General features: G+C 31.2%; 1 protein-coding gene and 1 long non-coding RNA gene across 3 annotated transcripts in view; one reads left to right on the top strand and one right to left on the bottom strand.

Annotated features, from left to right (window-relative positions):
* Nucleotides 1-24537, bottom strand: part of LOC127702195 (uncharacterized) — a 305823-nt gene that overhangs the window by 103035 nt on the left and 178251 nt on the right. The window lies entirely within an intron of this gene.
* The window catches only part of LOC127702113 (uncharacterized), a 55048-nt gene that overhangs the window by 21829 nt on the left and 8682 nt on the right, over nucleotides 1-24537 (top strand). Inside the window, exons 1-12 of one of the 2 annotated variants that reach the window (XM_052206182.1) lie at nucleotides 383-670; nucleotides 5014-5263; nucleotides 9585-9754; nucleotides 12214-12381; nucleotides 12856-13070; nucleotides 13833-13883; nucleotides 18114-18209; nucleotides 20204-20268; nucleotides 20888-21010; nucleotides 21624-21765; nucleotides 22367-22526; nucleotides 23371-23552. In XM_052206182.1, coding sequence (XP_052062142.1) covers nucleotides 508-670; nucleotides 5014-5263; nucleotides 9585-9754; nucleotides 12214-12381; nucleotides 12856-13070; nucleotides 13833-13883; nucleotides 18114-18209; nucleotides 20204-20268; nucleotides 20888-21010; nucleotides 21624-21765; nucleotides 22367-22526; nucleotides 23371-23552 — 1785 coding nt within the window. In that variant the 5' untranslated portion in view covers nucleotides 383-507. Of the gene's footprint in view, nucleotides 1-382; nucleotides 671-5013; nucleotides 5264-9584; nucleotides 9755-12213; nucleotides 12382-12855; nucleotides 13071-13832; nucleotides 13884-18113; nucleotides 18210-20203; nucleotides 20269-20887; nucleotides 21011-21623; nucleotides 21766-22366; nucleotides 22527-23370; nucleotides 23553-24537 lie in introns of those variants that run through there. The other variant, XM_052206180.1, reaches the window with a different exon arrangement.

The raw sequence follows: 24537 nt of genomic DNA on the forward strand, positions 1-24537 counted from the left end.
TGAGTTTGCATAGACGTAGTATATTTTATGGAGACAGCTGTGTACTTGGATTGAAATATCAAGTGATAGTATGAAGCCTACACATATTCAAGTGAATTCATTCCATTGGATAAGTCTGACTCTATGTGATTAAGAAGTTTACAAAGGAAATTTTCCATGCATTTTGGATAATAATTGCCTCTTTGTGTCTAAAATTTGTTCATTTGTGGAAACACATCTGTACTCTTAAAGAAAACAAGGTTTATCTGTAATATTGAAATTAATCCTTTTCTTGTAGTTATGTAAAACTTAGATTTAACAATTCATTATTCATTTTGTGAATACTGCAGTTTAAGTAATGTATTGATTTTGGATTTTGTTTTTGACAAAAGAGCCATGATGTTGCCTGTTATTAATTTGAGTGGAATATTATTTACACAATAGCTGGATTTAAATTTTTGTCAGTCTGACGTAAAATATTGAAGAAATTAATAAAACTGGTCGAATGTTTCAATACATTGTCTCTCTATGATTTGGAGTTTTACATCGACTTGGTGGGGCGCCAGACAGCCGCAAAAAGAAGAAATGGCGTGGAGAAACCCCACAGATAGGGATGAGGCTATATCCCTACAGGAGTTTGATATTGATGATAGTAGATGTCCATTACTCTATCAAGCAGCTAGTGAAAACAGTAGGCATTTTTAAAGTATTTTCATTGCAGAATGTGATATTTATGCAAGTTTGCCTGTCCAAGATAAGTAAATATTTGGTAAAATTGGCTACTTTTTATGAAATTTTTCTAAATCCAGGATTTTTATAGGGGGTCTGAAACTAAAAAGTACATGAGAAAATTCAAGAAAACTTGTTTTCCCATATATATGAAGAAATAAAATATGTTTTTCATATAAATTTGTTGTTTTAAAGTGTAAATTTTGGATATATATCCAACATGATTTGCATTTTTTTTCATTATTAGAGGAAAATTAATTTTTTCACAACTGGGTGATTTATATCCTTAAATATTGCACAGACACCAGCCTATTGTTGATAACTGTATGTTGACCTTTATATGTCTTTTATTTATTTATGTAGTTGGGTTTCTGTCTTCTTGATGTTTACCCAAAATTTCTTTGTTTCCACATTCATACAATTAATACAGATATATGCTGTGCTCAGTGCTGCATTTTGGATCTTAAATGAACAATTATTTTCATCATCTGTGAATTGTTTTGGAATTAAATACATACTGGAAATGTTAATTTCTCTAAACAAGGCCTAACATACTTGTAGATCAAGTTTAAAGATACCATTTAGTTATGTGTTGAGTCAGTAGGGTTGGTCTTGTTTTTGATGTATTCTTTGGTTTTTTGTCTATAAACTGATGAAGTGCTACTGTTCAGTTAGGTTATCTCCCTAGATAATTTCATGATAATATTTTCTTTCTGCCATTTAGATCTAATGATAAAAGTATGAAATAAACAACAATGTTAGACAGTAACCCAACATCACAATCATACCTAAGACATCTAGAGGTCAACATACTGCAATGATAAAGAATCTTTCATGCCACTGAGTAGCATTTTTTCAAAATTTCAACTTTGGATATTGTAGGTTCATTATAATTTGTGGGATACCTATTTTTGTGGTTTTCGTGGGTATAGGCCAACCACAAATTTAAATGTTCAACGAAGTACAAATTATCTATAGGCTTGTATGCAGACTTTTTCAAAACGGTATAAACCACAAAATCAAATATCCACAGAAATAAATTTTTTCTCAAGCATCAAAAATTAGTGCCCACGAAAATAAATGAATTCACAGTACCCTTTATTGTTTTGTTGCTGTCTCAGAAACATTTACTTTTATTACATCCTTATTCATATAAATATGCGAAAGGTATACACTTTATAAAATGTTATGTTCCCTTTATAGATTTTACGACCATTCTTCAGATGTTAAGAATAGCATTGTCATGCCATGTGCATAAAACAAAGTGGACTAATTTATAATTAATAATCATACACATATATAGCACTGACAAGGAAAGTTCATTTATCAATAAATAATTGAATCGTTCTATGTTGGACTGTACCTATAATAGAATTCTTGACTGAAGTACCAAATGAAAAATCTGTATTTAGAAAATAGGAAAGTTCTAACCCATGCACGTAGGAAGAAAGGGATTATTCTGAGTGAATTTCTCTTACATATACATAATATGGGAGAACTCAACTCAGTTGGGATGGAAAAGGGACTGTATCACTTAAAAAAAATTGGGGGATATTAAATGATGGCTTATTATTTAATGTGCTGCTGATTATCTATTTAAAAAAGAGAGAAAAGATACCAAGATGGCAATCAAAGATTATAAGTTAAAAAAAACAGACAACAGCATTAAATATTCAATATCATATTGATTTACTATAAAACTGCTGTAATCACAATTGTTATATATAAACCCAGTCAAAATAATTTTAGCAGAGCTTCTTCTTAAATATACCAATCTGACAGAATATTGTATTAACAACAGTGCTTTTCAACAGTATCTGCTATGTACAATATATGATTGTTTTTATACATATTGCCATTGGTCCATGCAAACAGGGTTTTGTCATCTTGTAGTGTTCATAGTTGTAAACTTAAAAAAGATAACATTATATATATAACTTGCTTTAAATAAGATAAGTATAATAAAAAAAAATGCTCAAATAGGTAGGTTCAAGAAGGATCAATGTTTGAGCTTTTGATTTTGCCATTTGATAAGGGACTTTTCGATTTGAATTTTCCTTGGAGTTTGGTATTTTTGTTATTTTGCTTTTTAAGACTACAATCCCTCAAATCCTACAATGTATCACATGATTCCAACTCCTATAACATTGTATTATTACTGATTACTGTTTTCATTCAAAGTTTGATTTTTAGTAAATATGCATCTTTAAATAATAAGGTCATCTACACATGTAGCCGAAAGACTATAAATGTAGTTGTGAAACATCAATAAGAAACTTAAGGTAGATCATCAGTTTAAGGTTTCCCCGTGATAGAATTTTCTTATACTTTGCCAAAATAAAGATTTTACTATGATCTTTTCAAAAATATAATAAAAAGGATGGGTCACCGTGCTATTTTTCAAGCTATGAGTTGTTGAAAATTGCCTAAATTTGCTTATATTGTTCATGAAAAAAACGTTTTTGTGCATTAAAAGAAATCTATGAGATAGAATTTTGAAATAAATTGTGAGAAGATAGGTTTTATAATATGTTTTAAGAAAATAAAAATAAAAAATTGTGTCACCGAATTTGTTTACTTGTTACAATTAAAAATTAAAAATTTCCCTATCAGTCCAGTATAATTTTTTTGCTAAAAGAGTTATCTCCCCTTAAATGGCTTAGTTGAAAAAAAATGATTCTAAAACACAAATGTTTGGTATTTGTTTAAATATTTTGGATAATGCAATAAATCAACAAGTTTTCTTCATATAAATAAACAGTCCAACCAATAAAGTTGCACATCTGTCTATAAATTTGCAGATTTGTGCAAATAACTAGACTGATTGTGTACTGCGATAGTACAATCCAAGATGGCGGTATACCATGAATCTACCTTAATGTCTCTGCAATAACAGACCAAATTTTGTAAAGGTATCCTCTATATGAACTAGTTGTTTATTGACTTTGAATGTTTTGCATATTTCACATGTAAAAAGTATTGCCATTTTAATAGATATAAGAAGATGTGGTATGAGTGCCAATGAGACAACTCTCCATCCAAGTCAAAATTTATAAAAGTAAACCATCATAGGTCAAAGTACGGTCTTCAACACAGAGCCTTGGCTCACACCGAACAGCAAGCTATAAAGGGCCCCAAAAAATGTCAACATTTGCATTATACTTTGAAAATTACATAAAGGTGAGACATATCTCTGTGTCAACAGTTTATATAATATATTGAGTATTAATTGACTGGAAGGGAAAATGTTATTATAGCAAAACTCTAGATGTGTTTGTATGAAGAGCATCTCTTGGGACATTGAACCAATTTATTCACATCACAGGCATGACATGTGTCGTGATGAAACATATGAATATTGGATATTGTGTTCAAATTTATAGTGTATATGATTCAATAATAGCGATAATTTGACTGGTTTGAAACATATAGTTGACTCCTTATCTTGGGACACAAACCAGTAGAATTTATGATGAATGATTGAGTACTCTCCAAAATTTATCCAACATACCAGTCCTAATTAAGAAACTTTACTTTTTGTTATAGATGGCCAATCTTTATTTAATCTTTCTAAAATGTATGGCAGTATATTAGAAATATTTCACCACAGCAGACCTATTGTACACTTTAGTGCTGTGGACCCCATCATTCTACATCCTGTCCCTAAATGAATTGAAACTAGCTTTGAATTTATGTTCATTTCTCAGAAACTGATATATACATATTGCAATGACATTTCACTACTACATACCTCTTGCATAATAATTTTCTGTTCAGCAACATTTGGGTTACTATAACCTACTTTCATACTTTTTTACTGTTATGGATTTGCATTCAGGTCAATTTCTTAAAAAGCTCAAACTGGTAATATATCATTAATATTTCACTGCCATTTACATCTTTTTAATAACATTGCCATTTAGAAATATTGAAGTTATTATGACAAAAATTACATGCTTAAGAGAATTTTGTTAGGTATTGCATTTGAGCATATATATCTTAGAGATACTTGATATTTATATATTACATAAATGATATTTCACTTTTGCAATTCTTTCAAAGGATAAATCTGTTTACCGGTAGCAACATTCAGGTCACAGTGACCTACATTTTTCTTCTTATTTTTAAAATGGTGCATTTGTTTGTATTGCAGACACAATATATCAGTATAAGATACATTTTATTAATCTATGAAGGTGGTCACAGACCAATTATAAAGAGAATAAAAGTTTTCTGAATTTGTCAAGCAGAACTGTTCATTTATAGCAATTAATATATATATATGAAAAACAAATTTTATTTCAGATATCCATACAAACCATGGAATACAGTTCACCAGTGATGATTTGGGACAGAAACAATCCAATAATTGGGACAGTTTCCCATCTGATGGACAATTACCAGCCCCTCCAACCCCAGGATTACTGAGCATCAATGGTTATGATAGACACGGTCATCCTCCACCCAGTCCTGGGTTACTCAGTATTAATTCTGTATGGAGTGAACTGGGGAAAATCAGCTCAAGAAGGTCCTCATATACTGAATCTAATGAAAGGTATAATTGAGTATGAGGTATAGATCTTACAAGGTAACTAGGGAAAGGGGTATATTCCAATGAAACTGCAACCAAAAACACATATGACAGGGCTGGCACCTTAAAATATGACAGGACTCGCACATTAACATATGACAGCACATTAACATATGTCAGGACTCGCACATTAACATATGACAGGACTGGCACATTAACATATGACAGGACTGGCACATTAACATATGACAGGACTGGCACATTAACATATGACAGGACTGGCATATTAACATATGACAGGACTGGCACATTAACATATGACAGGACTGGCACATTAACATATGACAGGACTGGCACATTAACATATGACAGGACTGGCACATTAACATATGACAGGACTGGCACATTAACATATGACAGGACTGGCACATTAACATATGACAGGACTGGCACATTAACATATGTCAGGACTCGCACATTAACATATGACAGGACTGGCACATTGACATATGACAGGACTAGCACATTAACATATGACAGGACTGACATATTAACATATGACAGTACTAACACATTAACATGACAGGACTAGCACATTAATATATGACAGGACTTGCACATTAACATATGACAGGACTGTCCCTTTATTAAACATATAGCAAGGTTAAAGTAGTTTGATATTACTCAACCGTCCTTTTATGTCTTTAAAAGAATCCATTTAATAGATAAAACCAGTAAATCTGAGTTACTAAATCAAAAATATAAAGAACTATTATCATACTATTAAGATTATAGTATTGAAAATTAATGTAGTATTAATGTTTCTATTCAGTTATGTACAAAGAAAATTATTTATATAATAGCATACTAATAAATATTAATGGACTATTGGGGAAAATCAAGGAGAATTGAATACTGAATGTTTTTGTGACAGATGTTATTGATTTCCAGGGAAATAAGCATCAGGCCAGTAATTGATATGTCTTATAAAACAATGTAATTTGACTTTTATGCGATTTATGTAAATGAATGCTGAGTTTTTGTGTGTTTTACATTAATTGCTTTTAAATTTTAGAGAACATTTTGAAATTTAGATTGACAATATTCAGAATACATTTTGGATTTGACATTTAGTTTTGAAAATTACTTGTCTTCTGTTTTTTTGTAACGACCGGAATTTTTTCTCATTTTTAGATTTTAGAGGTAATTACTTAGTTTGATTCAATGGGGGTAACAACAATATAAGGTGTTCTCTGTCTGAAATATGTGTTTTCTGAAATATGTGTTTTAACCGCACACACTGAAACTACAATGTAATATTGATTGTGGGTTAAAGGTTAAGTTAGATGTGGAAATGGACATTATTGTCACTAAAACTTATACTATAGCATGTTAGATTATTGCTCTAATCAAACAGCCAATTGGGAAATTTTCTGAAACATAATCATAGTAAAATATATAATAGATGGGCCTAAGGTTGCACATTTTCAGGAACTAAAATAGGGCCTCACAAGCAAATATTATACGATATATATATGATGAATTAATATTAGAACAATAGCCTGAATTAACCAAAATGGCTAGTATTCATGAGCTATATTGTAGTTACTTGGCATTATTACCATCATTTGCTTAAAGCATTCTTTAAACATTTTGATCATCTCTAAAACTGCAAAGACAAATTTGACAAAAACTGGTGGCGAGTTGTTTTATTGACAATCATATCTCATCTTCTTATTAGCTCACCTGGCCCGTCGTCGTTAACTTTTACAAAAATCTTCTCCTCTGAAACTACTGGGCCAAATTTAACCAAACTTGGCCACAATCATCATTGGGATATCTTGTTCAAAAAATGTGTTTGATGACCCCGCCTGCCAACCATAATGGCCAACATGGCTAAAAATAGACGATAGGAGTAAAATGCAAGTTTTGTCTATTTTTTGAAAACCATTATAGGTAGAGAAAATCTGACAGGGCAAAAACGTTCAGAATGTTGAGCTCTACCAATTGTTCATACATATTAAAACTGTCAGACGACTTCTAATAGGAGTTATTGCCCTTAAATGACAAATTTTACCATTTTTTTTCATTTTTGCCTAATATCTTGAAAACTATAATAGACAGGGAGAAACTATAAACTGCAAAAACGATCAGCAAAACAAGTTCTACAATTAAGTCTCATGGTCAAAATCATCAGTCGACTCCTTATTAAAGTTATTGCCCTTTGATGACGATTTTTACCAATTTTTTGCGTTTTTGCCATATATCTTAAAAATTATAATAGATAAAAGACACTTAAATAAGCAAAAATGATCAGCAAGGCAAGATCTACTAACAAGTCAAATTTTGTCAATATAGTTAGTAGACTGTCACTCGTTATAGGAGTGATTGCCCTTAAATGAGGATTTTTTTACCCTCTTTTGTGTTTTGAGCAAAAACTAAAGAAGATAGAGAGAAACTAAACAGACTAAAAAATCAGCAATACAAGATCAACAAAAACAGAGATTTTTGTCATGAATTTTATTCTCGTCTACATTTTTGGAGAGAGTCCTTTGTTGAATATGCACATAGACCAAGGTGAGCGACACAGGCTCTTTAGAGACTCTAGTTTTTATATTGGCAGAAATAATAAATATATAACGAACATTATAAAAGTTCTTTGTTTTGTGTAGATTTGGCAAAATATGGCTACCAGAGGTAATTTTTTATTTCAAATGTTCAGTTTATTAATTTCTTTCTCTAAATATGCAAGACCAAATGGTTTTAAACTTTGCAGACCCTATACACAATTCTCTCATTTATTATGCTATACCGTTGTCCGTCCGACCATCTGTCCGTCCGTGGTCAACATATGGGGTTTTATTCATTAAAAAAAGGGGATTTTCCAGTTTTCGGACAATAACTCAAAAATGCTTTTATGAAACTTTGGTGAATTGTTTATATCTATTAAAAAACCTCCCTTTAGTTTTTTTTATAAAATTCTGATATGACATTGACGTAAGCTCCTTTTTCATTTTTATAAATTTTAGATTTTACATTTCCGAGTAGTGGAATTTTATTCATAAAAAAGGGGCGATTTTCCAGTTTTCGGACAATTACTCAAAAGTGTTTTGAGCAGTTTTCATGAAACTTTGGTGACTGGTTTATTTCTATTAAAATAACCTCCCTTTAGTTTTTTTATGACATTGAGGAGTTGTGAAACTTTATTCGTTGAAAAAGCGACAAGCAATCATGCGCTCAGCTCTTTATTAACTACATATCTTCAGAGCTTAAATAAATTAAGATAGGGCCTTAATAAAAAATTGTCAGTCCTTCAGGAGTGGCTAAAGCATTTTTGTAAGAAGGAATTTTTTTTTATAATCATGTGATTTTTTTGTCATTCAATAAACTTGTGAAAGCAAGACTAAGGCGTACTGTTTCCAACGTTTTGGATTAGGTTACACAGGCAAGACATATCACTGTGTAACCAGTTTTTTCTATTCTTCTATGAAATTACAAGGTTAATTTTTTGTTTACTCAAAAGAAATGATTACTGGTTATGCTTCTGTAATTGATTCGAAGACCAGCACTACAGCAATGATCCAACAGAGAGTTTCATTAATCTCTGTAGGAAATTCCATTTATGTCTATTTTTCTGTAATTATGTGGCTAATCTAAATTGAAATTAGTAGGATTGATATACAAAAGGTCTTTGTTTCTAAACTTTGAAACTGACTGGGAGCAAATTGATTCATAATATAAACTGAAGGTCACTCTCTTTGATTAGATATGTACACAACTAGATCCACTTGCAAGCAAGGTATGGCTATGAAAAATCTGATTTGATTTTTGTATTTGTGATTTCAAAGTTTTACTTTGCCATTTATAACCTAGACAAAACTTTTAAGTAGCTCTGCATTCTAGAATTCATAGCTCCATATGCGTTTTACCCAACTAGAACTAAAAGTATAACTGTGATTGTGGTTCATTGACTTTGAAACTTTTGCATAGTTTACATGTTAAGTTTGTGTTTATGTCAGTTTAAAGGGAACCACTTATGATAAGTCAATTGTATTTGGTTTGCAGTTGTTTGTGCATTGGCATTTCTCATTTCTTTTGAGGTTATTTAGCCTTGCACCTTCATTGATTTTGAATGTTTTCAAAAATTTTCTGAATTAACAGTATTTTTATTCTGTTTAGCTCATTTAGAACGAATTTCTGCTCAGCTTCTACGCTAGTCTGTGTACCTGCAAACTGTATTATACTTAAACTTTCCAAAGCTCTATTCAGAGTGGATTTATATCCAATCTTATGATTATCTAATTATGTCAGAATTATATATATATGATATTTCTATTTTGTATAGCTCATTTAGAAGTGGATCTCTGTCCAACCTCAGCAGTAGTCTCAGTGAGCATCTACATAACTTGGTGAGAGCTTTCTCTAGTCGGACAGAAAGGGTCAAGGCCAGTACAGTAGTGCCACCTTCACCTTCTGATTCACCAGAGTATGATGCAAATTCAGATGCCTTATCAGGTATTTTTAATCTTTAAAAGTTTTGCATAAAATACTTTGACTTATGGCTTTTGACAAAAAAGTTTCAATCACTCCTAGACAAAAATTGAGTAAGAGTCTGAAATTCAGTCATTGTGGCCTCTCAGACATAAAGAGGTAGAATTCACTTTATTCTTTGAGAACAACTGTTATTCTTGTGATGATTATATATTTTCTGTAAATGTTTTAAAGTTGCTGATCCCAATAGTTCACAATATTTTGGATTAGGATTTAGTATCAAGTATTTGTAATGCTTGACCTATTTTGTATCAAATATTTGTAATGCATGACCTATTTTGAATCCACTCTTCCATTCTTTAATAACTTTTTCTGGGGGTGAAGATTTTGATATGCCCAGGAAATGTAAGGTTAAGAGGTGAACTTAGAGGCTGTAATTGTTTGAAGACTCATGCAAGAAAATGTAAATGTTTCAACAGAAACCTTTTGGAGACTCCTCAGAGTTTTGCCCCTTTGGAATGGATCAATCTGATTTGATGATCTTAATTTGGAATTCATAGTTGTATACATTTTGTTCTTCATCAATGATCACCATATCATGTCACCTTTAAAATAATCCCAAAAAGTCATTAGAGCTAAAACCTCGTTGCTATCCTTCAGAAGCTGCAATAGATAAAGAAAAAAAAATTGAAGTAGCAAGATTTATTTTATGATTGAAGGAAACACTGATATCTAGTAAGAACATAATCTTCACATAAGATTTTGTTGAATTTGTAAGTTCCCATAACTTAGAACCTGAGGTTTAAAAAAACTTTGAGGACTTCAAAATTACTTTCAATCAAAGGTTGTTGATAATTTTAAACTTTGTTCCTTTACCTTGTCAAATTGTAAAGCAGAAAATATAAGAACTAACCAATTTTATTGAGTAAAAAATTGTTTCAATAAACTAACTAACAATAATCTTCTTGAGTAAAAAATCTTTTGAATACACTGACTAACAATAATCTTATTGAGTAAAAAGTCTTTTGAATAAACTTACTTACCAATCTTATTGAGTAAAAAACTTTTGAATGAACTTGCAGACCAATCTTATTGAGTAAAAATCTTTTGAATAAACTTACTAAACAATCTTATTGAGTAAAAAAACTTTCTTTTGAATGAACTTACAGACCATTCTTATTGAGTAAAAATCTTTTGAATGAACTTACAGACCAATCTTATTGAGTAAAAAACTTTTGAATGAACTTACAGACCAATCTTATTGAGTAAAAATCTTTTGAATAAACTTACTAACCAATCTTATTGAGTAAAAATCTTTTAAATGAACTTGCAGACCAATCTTATTGAATAAAAAATCTTTTGAATGAACTTACAGACCAATCTTATTGAGTAAAAAATCTTTTGAATGAACTTACAGACCAATCTTATGGAGTAAAAAAATCTTTGTAATGAACTTACAGACCAATCTTATGGAGTAAAAAATCTTTTGAATGAACTTACAAACCAATCATATTGAGTAAAAAATCTTTTGGATGAACTTACAGACCAATCATATTGAGTAAAAAATCTTTTGAATGAACTTACAGACCAATCATATTGAGTATAAAAACTTTTGAATGAACTTGCACACCAATCTTATTGAGTAAAAAACTTTTGAATGAACTTGCAGACCAATCATATTGAGTAAAAATCTTTTGAATGAACTTACAAACCAATCTTATTGAGTAAGAAATCTTTTAAATAAACTTAATCACCAATCTTATTGAGTAAAGCATCTTCTGAATTAACTTGCTAACCAGCAATTTTGTCCTTATATTTGCTTCTTACTCAAATATGCTATATAATTTAACAAGCAAGTAATTATACCCCGCTCCAAAGGATGGGGTGTATACTGTTTAACCTTCTCTGTTCATCCTTCCCCCTGTATGTCTGTCCGTCCCATTAAATTCCTTCGCATTTTGCCCAGGAACTACACACAAAAGCTTCCTGAAATTTGTTTTTAGGCTTCATGTCAGCATGCTATACTGTGTGAAGGGGTTTCAGATTTATTGCTCATCAACTTTCTGTTTCCTTAATATTTATATATATTTTTCTAATGCATACTGGCCATTTATGAAATTTTTGTCGTACTTTTCTATGGAACTACATATAAGAGCTTCCTGTAAATTCCTATTAGTCTTTATGTGAACATGCTTTACCATGTAATGTGTTCTTAGATTAATTTTTCTTCAACTTCCTGTTTATTGAATACTTAAAACAGGGGTATCACTTAGTGATCAATAGCTCACAGACTACCTGTTACAATATGAAGATAATTTCCATTTAATCAGCAATTACCTGGACAATGGTGACACAATTTTCATTTATGGACACACAAAAGTGATTGAATATAACTAAAGATTAATTATTTTGAGCAAATAAGCAAAAACAATAGTGTTATTATGGACCAACAGATTTGACAGGTATGTTCTTCATATTTTCAGCCATCACCAATTTTGAGGAGCCTCCTCAAAGGACACATAGGATTGATTCATTCATACCAGGTCACAAGCCTACCCCTACTGGAGAGCCTGAGGAAGAACATCACCTTTTTAGGTGTTGTAGATCAACAAGATTTACCTGTAAAATTCCTAAGGTGTTTGAAGCACAAAGTAAGTAGTTTTCTTCATTTATTTGAATACTTTGATTGGTATCTTCAACCATGATAATATAATTTTTCCATTCAGAACAATTCAGTTTTCCACTTCAACTGTCCAGATAAAGTACCATTTCACCTAAGAATTATACAGAAGTTGTCAAACAATAATTTTTGATATTTTGTTTTAAGTACAAAAGTAAATATAAATTTACTCATAATGTTTTATTTATATTGGTTCTATTTTTAGAAGATATAAATTCTATAGAATGCATCTTTAAAATAAATTAAAATGAGAGATAATGATATCATTAAAATTAGAATTGAAAATGTTAGATGTTTTTTTTCTTACAGGAACTGACAGTTTAGGACGGATAATTATTTATTTAATTTGGGCATTTTACATTTTTTTTTATATAAAATTGACTAAAAAATACAAAGACTACCGCATTTTATGTGTTTTTATATAATGTCATGTTCCTTGTTTTAGGTAAAATTTACATGGGGTGGTTATTTTTGGTAACCTTGACTTTTATGTACAATGCATATGCCATTCCACTGAGAGCATCATTCCAAACAAGATATATGAATGACAGGAACAAACTGTATTGGCTATTAGCAGACTATACAGCTGATGTTATTTATTTATTGGATATTTTAGTGTTCAAACCGAGGCTGACCTATTTAGTCAGTGGATTGAATGAGGTAACTTTGTAATAAGTTCATTTAATATATTGATGAAAATTATAGATTGTTGAATGTATAAAAGTGCAAATTGATTTGTATTTGATTGTTGAATGTATAAAAGTGCAAATTAATTTGTATTTGAAAAGGAAGATGTCTACATGATAGCAAAGGCTGTTTAAAATCCAATTAATTGAATACCATAAACAAATGATTTCCAATTTGGGAAGTATTGATAGATAGAATGCACTATGCATAAATGTTCTACCCAAATATAGATAATTATACAAAACATGATTCCAAATTTAATGCAAGCAGTTTAGGTTTCTGTAATAGACTTAATCATGTACATTAAAAAAAGCAGAAATTGTTGAAAGCCAGATTTACATAGATCAGTTGGAGCATAAAACAACAATTCATTTAAACTCTGCCTTGTCTAAGGAAGATAATGCTTTTTCTTTTTTAGGGAGAATGAAACATTGCAACACAGCATTTGAGAATAATAAGGTTCTTACTGCAGAAATATCAGATTTTATTCTACAATTTGTCAATTAAATTCATGACTATTTCAAATTTTATAACATTACAACTTATATATACATTATGTGTGTGTGAGATCCAATGAATTAATGTTGTAGAATAATAATGAAATTGAAAACACAAAAAAATTGTTTTAAATAGATATTTTTTTTTTAAATATTGAGTTTTTTCTTTAATTAATATTTTAATGATACTCATTAGTTATGTTATTGTATAAAGAGTCTCTGTATAATGCTTTTGTAGACTGATGTTAAAAAAACAAGAAAACATTACATGAAGAAGAGTATATTCAAGGTAATTTTCAGTTTTTATAATAATGAGTAATGTACACAAAAGTTCTTCAATTATTTTACTATCTGTATATAGAATACAAACATGATATGTTTGATTCCTATTCATTACCAGAAACACTCTTACTAAACACTGATGTCTGATGTTGATTCCTATTCATTACCAGAAACACTCTTACTAAACACTGATGTCTGATGTTGATTCCTATTCATTACCAGAAAGACTCTTTCTAAACACTAATGTCTGAAGTTGATTCCTATTCATTACCAGAAAGACTCTTTCCAAAACACTGATGTCTGATGTTGATTCCTATTCATTACCAGAAACACTCTTACTAAACACTAATGTCTGATGTTGATTCCTATTCATTACCAGAAAGACTCTTTCCAAAACACTGATGTCTGATGTTGATTCCTATTCATTACCAGAAACACTCTTACTAAACACTGATGTCTGATGTTGATTCCTATTCATTACCAGAAACACTCTTATTAAACACTGATGTCTGATGTTGATTCCTATTCATTACCAGAAAGACTCTTTCTAAACACTAATGTCTGATGTTGATTCCTATTCATTACCAGAAAGACTCTTTCCAAAACACTGATGTCTGATGTTGATTCCTATTCATTACCAGAAACACTCTTACTAAACACTAATGTCTGATGTTGATTCCTATTCATTACCAGAAAGACTCTTTCCAAAACACTGATGTCTGATGTTGATTCCTATTCATTACCAGAAACACTCTTACTAAACACTGATGGCTGATGTTGATTCCTATTCATTACCAGAAGGACTCTTTCTAAACACTAATGTCTGATGTTGATTCCTATTCATTACCAGAAAGACTCTTTCCAAAACACTGATGTCTGATGTTGATTCCTATTCATTACCAGAAACACTCTTACTAAACACTGATGTCTGATGTTGATTCCTATTCATTACCAGAAACACTCTTACTAAACACTGATGTTTGATGTTGATTCCTATTCATTACCAGAAGACTCTTTCTAAACACTGATGTCTGATGTTGATTCCTCTTCATTACCAGAAACACTCTTACTAATACACTAATGTCTGATGTTGATTTCTATTCATTACCAGAAACACTCTTTCTAAACATTGATGTCTGATGTTGATTCCTAATCATTACCAGAAACACTCTTTCTAAACATTGATGTCTGATGTTGATTCCTATTCATTACCAGAAACACTCTTACAAAACACTGATGTCTGATATTGATTCCTATTCATTACCAGAAACACTCTTACAAAACACTGATGTCTGATATTGATTCCTATTCATTACCAGAAACACTCTTACTAAACACTGATGGCTGATGTTGGTTCCTATTCATTACCAGAAACACTCTTACTAAACACTGATGGCTGATGTTGATTCCTATTCATTACCAGAAACACTCTTACTAAACACTGATGGCTGATATTGATTCCTATTCATTACCAGAAACACTCTTACTAAACACTGATGGCTGATGTTGATTCCTCTTCATTACCAGAAACACGCTTACTAATACACTAATGTCTGATGTTGATTCCTATTCATTACAAGAAACACTCTTACTAAACACTAATGTCTGATGTTGATTCCTATTCATTACCAGAAACACTCTTACTAAACACTTATGTTTGATGTTGATTCGTATTCATTACCAGAAAGACTCTTACTAAACACTGATGTCTAATGCTGATTCCTATTCATTACCAGAAACACTCTTACTAATACACTAATGTCTGATGTTGATTCCTATTCATTACCAGAAACACTCTTACTAAACACTAATGTCTGATGTTGATTCCTATTCATTACCAGAAACACTCTTACTAAACACTGATGGCTGATGTTGATTCCTATTCATTACCAGAAACACTCTTACTAAACACTGATGGCTGATATTGATTCCTATTCATTACCAGAAACACTCTTACTAAACACTGATGGCTGATGTTGATTCCTCTTCATTACCAGAAACACGCTTACTTATACACTAATATCTGATGTTGATTCCTCTTCATTACCAGAAACACTCTTACTAAACACTAATGTCTGATGTTGATTCCTATTCATTACCAGAAACACTCTTACTAAACACTAATGTCTGATGTTGATTCCTATTCATTACCAGAAACACTCTTACTAAACACTGATGTCTAATGTTGATTCCTATTCATTACCAGAAACACTCTTACTAATACACTAATGTCTGATGTTGATTCCTATTCATTACCAGAAACACTCTTACTAAACACTGATGTCTAATGTTGATTCCTATTCATCACCAGAAACACTCTTACTAAACACTGATGGCTGATGTTGATTCCTATTCATTACCAGAAACACTCTTACTAAACACTGATGGCTGATGTTGATTCCTATTCATTACCAGAAACACTCTTACTAAACACTGATGTCTAATGTTGATTCCTATTCATTACCAGAAACACTTACTAAACACTGATGTCTGATGTTGATTCCTATTCATTACCAGAAACACTCTTTTTAAACACTAATGTCTGATGTTGATTCCTATTCATTACCAGAAACACTCTTACTAAACACTGATGGCTGATGTTGATTCCTATTCATTACCAGAAACACTCTTACTAAACACAGATGTCTGATGTTGATTCCTATTCATTACCAGAAACACTCTTACTAATACACTAATGTCTGATGTTGATTCCTATTCATTACCAGAAACACTCATACTAATACACTAATGTCTGATGTTGATTCCTATTCATTACCAGAAAGACTCTTTCTAAACACTGATGTCTGATGTTGATTCCTATTCATTACCAGAAACACTCTTACTAATACACTAATGTCTGATGTTGATTCCTATTCATTACCAGAAAGACTCTTTCTAAACACTGATGTCTGATGTTGATTCCTATTCATTACCAGAAACACTTTTACTGAACACTGATGTCTGATGTTGATTCCTATTCATTACCAGAAACACTCTTACTAAACACTGATGTCTGATGTTGATTCCTATTCATTACCAGAAACACTCTTACTAAACACTGATGGCTGATGTTGATTCCTATTCATTACCAGAAACACTCTTACTAATACACTAATGTCTGATGTTGGTTCCTATTCATTACCAGAAACACTCTTACTAAACCCAAATGTCTGATGTTGATTCCTATTCATTACCAGAAACACTCTTACTAAACACTGATGGCTGATGTTGATTCCTATTCATTACCAGAAACACTCTTACTAAACACTAATGTCTGATGTTGATTCCTATTCATTACCAGAAACACTCTTACTAAACACTGATGTCTAATGTTGATTCCTATTCATTACCAGAAACACTCTTACTAATACACTAATGTCTGATGTTGATTCCTATTCATTACCAGAAACACTCTTACTAAACACTGATGTCTGATGTTGGTTCCTATTCATTACCAGAAACACTCTTACTAAACACTGATGTCTGATGTTGATTCCTATTCATTACCAGAAAGACTTTTACTAAACACTAATGTCTGATGTTGATTCCTATTCATTACCAGAAACACTCTTACTAAAGACTGATGTCTGATGTCGTTTAAATTAAACATGGGCAAACTGGAATCCTGGATTCTTGAACTGACAAGATCATTTTGCCTGTGTTAAATTTTCCATGAATCTGTGTATTGTTATGTACATGTACGTTATTCAATTCTACAAAACAGAAATATATTATTTTGATCATTTATCAAATTTATCTAAGCTACGAAATAGAAATGATCCCATTTAAGATATTTATCTGTTAGCTCAACCTATTGATATAGATTTATGCCAAACAAAAGCACACATGACGTTATATAATGTCGTATAAAACCAATGCTGTGATGGAAATACTATCGTAATTGAAGGAGTTGCAGATTAAATTAGAATTTCATTCTGGTTTAGAAATTTATATGGGGAGTGGAAGTGATGGCCCTAGGACATAGAAAAACTGCTTGAAAATATAATTTTTTAACCCTTTTTTCTGTACAGCCCAAATTAGTTGATTACATGTTTGGTATATAGTCAATCAAAGGAAGTTACAGATTAAGTTTGAGTTTCATTCAGAAACAAACCTTGAATATACAGACATATATAAGGAGAGGGAGATCCCTATTGACTTTTAGCTCAATATAGTCAATATTCTGTGATGGAAACTATTGTCTTGATCACTGTAATGCTTTATATTTTCCTTTCAGTTTGATGTCTTGTCATTGATGCCATTAGATATATTTTACTTTGTGACTGGTATACATGGAACATCAACATTACTAAGACTCCCAAGATTGATGAAGGTAAATATTTCATGACATTATATAACATGAAGAGGAGCTATGTCACAAATATTCATTGATATAAAGTAGTGGCGCCTTATGTTACCATAAATTGTTATTTCTATGTTATGGATTTGTAATAACTGCTCTACCCAGGTATTCTCTTTAAAAAATAAGGAGAGGTGGTATTATTGCCAATGAGATTATCCACCAGAGTTCAAATGAAGTGGTAGTAAGCAATTATAGGCCACCCCACAGCCTTCAACAATGGGAAAAACCCATATCATATAGTTGGATATATTTAAGGCCCAAACATGAACTATGTGAAACCATTCAAATGAGAAAACTAACAGCCTAATATATTATAGAACAAATTATGAAAAACAAGTATGAAAATATGAGAAATGAACCAACGACAACCACTGTACTACAGGCTCCTGACTTTGGACAGTCACATAAAGAATGTGGCGGAGTGAAACATGTTTGTGAGCTCTAAACCATCACCTAACCTAGGACAGTGGTGTAACAGCACAAGAAATGAACAAACTGTAAAAATCAGTAGCAATTGGCTTAACTCGAATGATTGGTATGACACAAAAAAAAACTAACATGAAAACAATAGACACAAAGCACACTACTTTATTTATACAGATACAAGTATGTATTTGCCAATCATTTTCTTTCTGTTACTCTCAGTTGACAATTGAATTATAATATGCAAAGAAAAAATGCTTGCAAGAGACTCATAGTCATGCTGTATTTTTTATAAGTAGATTTTAATAAGATATACATAGATTTTACCACAATACCTGATTGATTTTGATATTTATCCTCTTCAGGTTATTAAATTTTCCATGTTTAAGATATGATGCCTGTCAAAAGGATTAATAGTCCATTGTTTTATCCTTGTTATAATGTTCCTGAAATATTGTATGAATTTCATAGAAATTATAGTGCACCATATGAAGTAAAATATCTTCATCAGGATTTTATTTAGTAAGCTTGTAACTCAAAGTTCTACAGTAAATTGACTTTTGCAACCATTTACTGATGGTGTATTCAAGACAATAATATATCGAAAAGTTTAATGAATTTCATTATAAATCCATAAGAAACTTCCAGTTAATAGTTGATTTTGGTTATGCTGTTTCCAGCGGCACTGCCATCAGTGGTGTCAAATATGTATTAGTTTGTGATTAGGTCAGTTTATGGGGAACCACTAGCACTGGTAGGTTAATGATATTTGGTATGAAATTGTATAACCAGTTGTATTAGCATTGGCACATCTTATTCCATGGAGACCTTTTGACCCAGCCACCACAGTGATGGTCTATTGACTTGGAAACTTTTGCTTACTTAATATGTATTAGTTTTTGATTAGGTCAGTTTAAATGGAACCACTAGTGGTAGGTTAATGATATCTAGTATGCAGTTGTATTAGTATTGGCACATCTCATTTCCATGGAGATTATTTGGCCCCATCCCCTCAGTCATGGTCTATCGATTTTGAAACTTTTGCTTACTTAACATGTATTAGTTTGTAATAAGGTCCGTTTAAAGGGAACCACTAGTGGTAGGTCAATGATATTTGGTATGCAGATGCCTTAGCATTGGCACATCTCATTTCCATGTAGATCATTTGGCTCTGCCCCCCTCAGAAATTCTCTATTGACTTTGAATGTTTTGCATAGTTTACATGTTGAAGTTTTTGATTAGATCAGTTTAAGAGGAACCACTACAGTTAAGTCAATGATAGTATAAGCATCTGCAAGTCTTCTTTTCCATGGAGATTATTTGGTCCCACTCACCATCAAGGTTCATTGACTTTGAAACTTTTACATTGTTTACAAGTTAAAGTTTGTGTTTAGCTTAGTGTTTAGGGAACCACTTATGATTAGTCAATGGTATTTCATATGCAGTTTTATAAGCATGTCTCTGTGTCAACAGTTTATTTTTGATAAGCACTTTTGGCCTAATAGACATTGATGTATATAATTATAAACAAATTATTTTAGATTCAAACATTTTGGGAATTTTACCAGAGATGTGATCAGGCTGTTAGATCAGCACATATATTAAGGTATGTAAAAACGAACACTACTTATATACCAATCAATTATATCCAAAGATGAATATCTAAAAATAGATGTTTAGCTGTCTTAAATTCAGAAATTTATAGTTTCTTGCAACATTTGAGTCGTATTGATTTCTAATCTAAAAAATTCAGCAGGTTAAGCCGAAATATTAAGAATAAAAGGAAATGTTGGGTATATATTAATAAGACAGCAATCCAATGACAAAAATAATCAAAAGACATCTGTCTTTATTTCAACTGAAGTAAGATTCCCGATTCTTAATGTATAAACTTTAAGAGTTAAATGAATAATGTAAAAATGATTCTTTATTGAAATCAAATTGAAGATGAATTCATTTTCTCTAAATTTAGAATTGCTAAGATTCCATACTATTAAAGTTTTGACAGTGAATATTCCTGAAAATATTTAAACATTCCATATTTTTATTACCGGTACAAAATGATATTATCCAAAATATTATTATTCCTTATTCCCCAAAAAAATGAAACTATCCCTTTTCTCAGATATTGAAAGAGTGATCATAATATACAATATCCCAACAAACATAAGACAAGGCTTAAAAAATATTTAAATAATGGACATCAGAAATAATTTTATTGACAGAATTTTGAAGACAATGACCTACATGGTGTTCCTGATCCATATAGAAACTTGTGGTTACTATTCAGTATCACTGTATGAAGGATTCGATAAAAATCTATGGGTGTACAATGGGCAAGGAAATGCGTAAGTTACATGGAATTTAAAAAAGAACAGAAATCTTTTCTTGCAGTTTTCAAACCTAATGAAGTAATTGAAAAATGTGAAAATTTCTTTGTTAAAAGAACATACAAAAAAAAATAAAATAAAGAGGCTTTTTCACATTTTAACAATTACAAAAATTTAAAATGTAAAACTTTTGGGCTAACTGCCACCAAAAACCTGGAGTGAAATGAGATTATTCAGATATGATAAATAATACCTGTCTTAAAAGTATGACCTGTAATGCCATTTGGTTACATTTAGTAAAAGAGAATAGTAAGGCTTGAAAACAGGGACTATTATGATGAAAGTTTTGTCATAGGAATAAGTACATTAAATAAAAATCAAACAGTTTATGAAAAAGAAGTAAAAAAAAATTATAACTTCAAAGGATTGTAAGTATTTAAGAATGTTTGATAATCAGGTCTTACATTGAAGTCTAACACTCAAGAATCTGTTCATTTAAGATATTTGAGTTTGAAAGTATGTGTTAACATTGTTATGTAAATGGAAAAATGCAGCTAAACTTTGATCAGCTTGACATTTTGAATCTCACTTTTATATAAATGAATATAAAAATAATAACTCTAATCCACAGGTATATCAGGTGTTTTTATTTGGCTACCAAGACAGCAACCTCTATAGGAAAGATAAACAAACCACAGAATGAATTGGAGTATGTTTTCATGACAGTTTACTGGTTGTCAGGTGTCTTTGTTTTTGCTTTACTGGTTGGTCAAGTGAGTATACTAACTTTGAATCCTGAACTGATTTTACTGTCCCCCGCCCTTTCGTCACTGTCATGTTCAAATTCTTGCCAGATTTTTATCAAACTTATATCAGAGGTTTTTATCAGCAATGTATCGGACAGGTTTGAAAATCAGTGCCGATTATGAGATCTTTTGAATATAATATAAGTGTTATTTCAAATATTTAAGATTTAGTCTGAGTCCATTTACTCATCTCTTCATGACACTTTAATTTGACTCAACAATATTCATGGAAACTATTGCAGAAGCAAAAATGTCTGCATGTGTATGCACATCTACATCCAGTTCTAAGAAACAGATTTTATACAGCCATAGAATTTTGTTTGCAGATGTTTCTTGGAGTGACTTTTTTTTTTTATCTCTTGGGCAATATCACAGACCACAAAATATTGGTCAGGATCAATTTTAGTTTCCAATATCCTAACTTCTTGACTTTATTATATACAGTATATAAAGGGATTCTCTGCTTTGATGCAAAATCAAATTTACAGGCATAGTTGTTTTATATTTTGATTAGAAAAAATGATGCTCTCTGGTATTCTTTTCAAAGTAAATTTTGTATGTTCGATAGATACGTGACATAGTAGAGTCTGCACAGAGGGTGAAGACAATGTATGATAAAAGAATGGAAACAGCTTTGAGATATGTTAAAAATCTTAACCTACCAAAAGAAATGAGAGAAAAAGTTAGAGTTTGGTTTCTGTACAACTGGCAACAACAAAAAGTTTTAGGTTAGATACTGATTTACAGTTTATTTCTATATTTTATTGAGATTATTTATATTTTGGGCATAATAGATGCAGAAAAGTTTCAAATTATTGCTTATCTATTAAGATGTGTCTAATCTTATCTAAAGGCATAACATTTTGCTCAACAGGTTTCAGCAAAATAAAATCTCCAAAGCACACATACCGGTATGTATAGCAATAAAGTCATTAAGATAATTGGACAATGTGTAACTGATTATCCAAAACAGCAGTTGATTCTATGCTTATTTAATCAACCAGTTTGAAATGTTTTATAGGCTTACAAATTCTTTCATACTTTTAAAAATACACCAGAATAATAGATTTATTAAAAAATCAAAAAGGCACTTTTATATCTAACCAACCGCCATGGTGGTCTCATGGTAGCCTTAAGTGCGGGAGGTCGTGGGTTTTAACCCTGGCCAGGTCAAACCAAAGACTTTAAAATTGGTATTTGCTGCTTGCACGCGGCATTAAGGAGAAAGAGCAAAGACTGGTCAGCTCTGAATCAGAATAATGTGTCCGGGTATGGTGACATGTCTTCCTGCGGACTGTTACCTTGTGAACTAGCACGTTAAAAATCCAGCTCATTTTGTCAGTCTAGTACAAAGCAGGGTTAAATTTCATATTATATTCTCGTCCTGAATATGCATATTAATTTGCTGCTAGATGTTAAGCAGCCATCCACCATCATCATCTTTATATTTAACCAAAGTACCTTGTGCATAAACATAAAGGGGAGATAATTTGAATTGAAACTACTGTATTACAATATTCAACATTGAACACTAAGATTAAATACTTTATATTAAAAATCTTTATTTTTCAGATGAAAAGGCATTAATGGACACATTACCTACGAAGTTGAGGACAGACTTAGCCATTCATGTACACTTCAACACGTTAAGTAAAGTGAAATTGTTTCAAGATTGTGACAAGTCTTTGCTGTACAATCTGGTGTTGAAACTAAAGCCTATGTTATACCTGCCTGGAGAATATGTGTGTAGAAAGGTATATACATATGTAATACCTGCTTGTATTACATTATACCGACTTTGAAAAGTAATAACTATAAGAAAAATAATTGTCTTGTCCTATTAAAAAAACGGGTTAAAAAAGTGACCCAGCTATTCAGTTTATAAAATTTTGTCAGATGGTTCCTTTTATTACATACTATTTTTTCACATACATCTCCTTTTTCAATAAAGATGGATTTAATCCAAGGCTTCCAAAACGGTCATATATGCCGGACATTTGTATAATGTCCGGTAAAAGTCCGGCTGGGAAAAGCATGAAACGGTCATCTACTTTTTAGTTTTTAAGGCTTTCTTAAGAGACGGTCATTTTAACATAATTTGCGATCTTTTTGACCCAACATTTTGCCTTTAACAGCCACACATTTCCGGTCATAAAAGTGACATGATCATTAAGTACTATCAAAACAACCCCTACTTTAATACCTTCTCATTTTAATCAAGGCTAATTAGTTGTCGAACAGCTGAAATTTACCTGTTCAGGTGACAGGTAAACTATTTTGAACCGGACATTGATCGGTCTATTCAAAGTTATTTTCTTACATTTCAGCGGTTTGCATCTATTTAATTTAGTCAAAAAGATTTAAATTATCAGAAATACGTTTGCAAATATGATTTGATGAAAAATTAAAAAGGTGAAAATGAAAAATCGTCATATAACCACGTTGTTTGAACCAGAGACATGTCTCTGTTTGAACTAGTACACGTGTGCGCATGTGCGCAGGTGTGACATTTAATTATGCATCCTAATTTCTTCAAAAAATGTTTAAATTGTCATTGATACCTTTATCTCACGTTTATTTCGAATATATTCTTGAAGAAATAACGTAGAAAGATTTCATACTTTGCAAACGTATACGGAATTTACGTATCCATCTCTGGTCCATGTTTTACCATTGTCAAGATAACATCCGGTATTACTTCAAAAACGAAAGTAAAGTTTTTGACAACTTTATTTTGCA

This window comes from Mytilus californianus, unplaced genomic scaffold (assembly GCF_021869535.1).
Source record: "Mytilus californianus isolate M0D057914Y unplaced genomic scaffold, xbMytCali1.0.p SCAF_5, whole genome shotgun sequence".
NCBI lineage: Eukaryota > Metazoa > Mollusca > Bivalvia > Mytilida > Mytilidae > Mytilus > Mytilus californianus.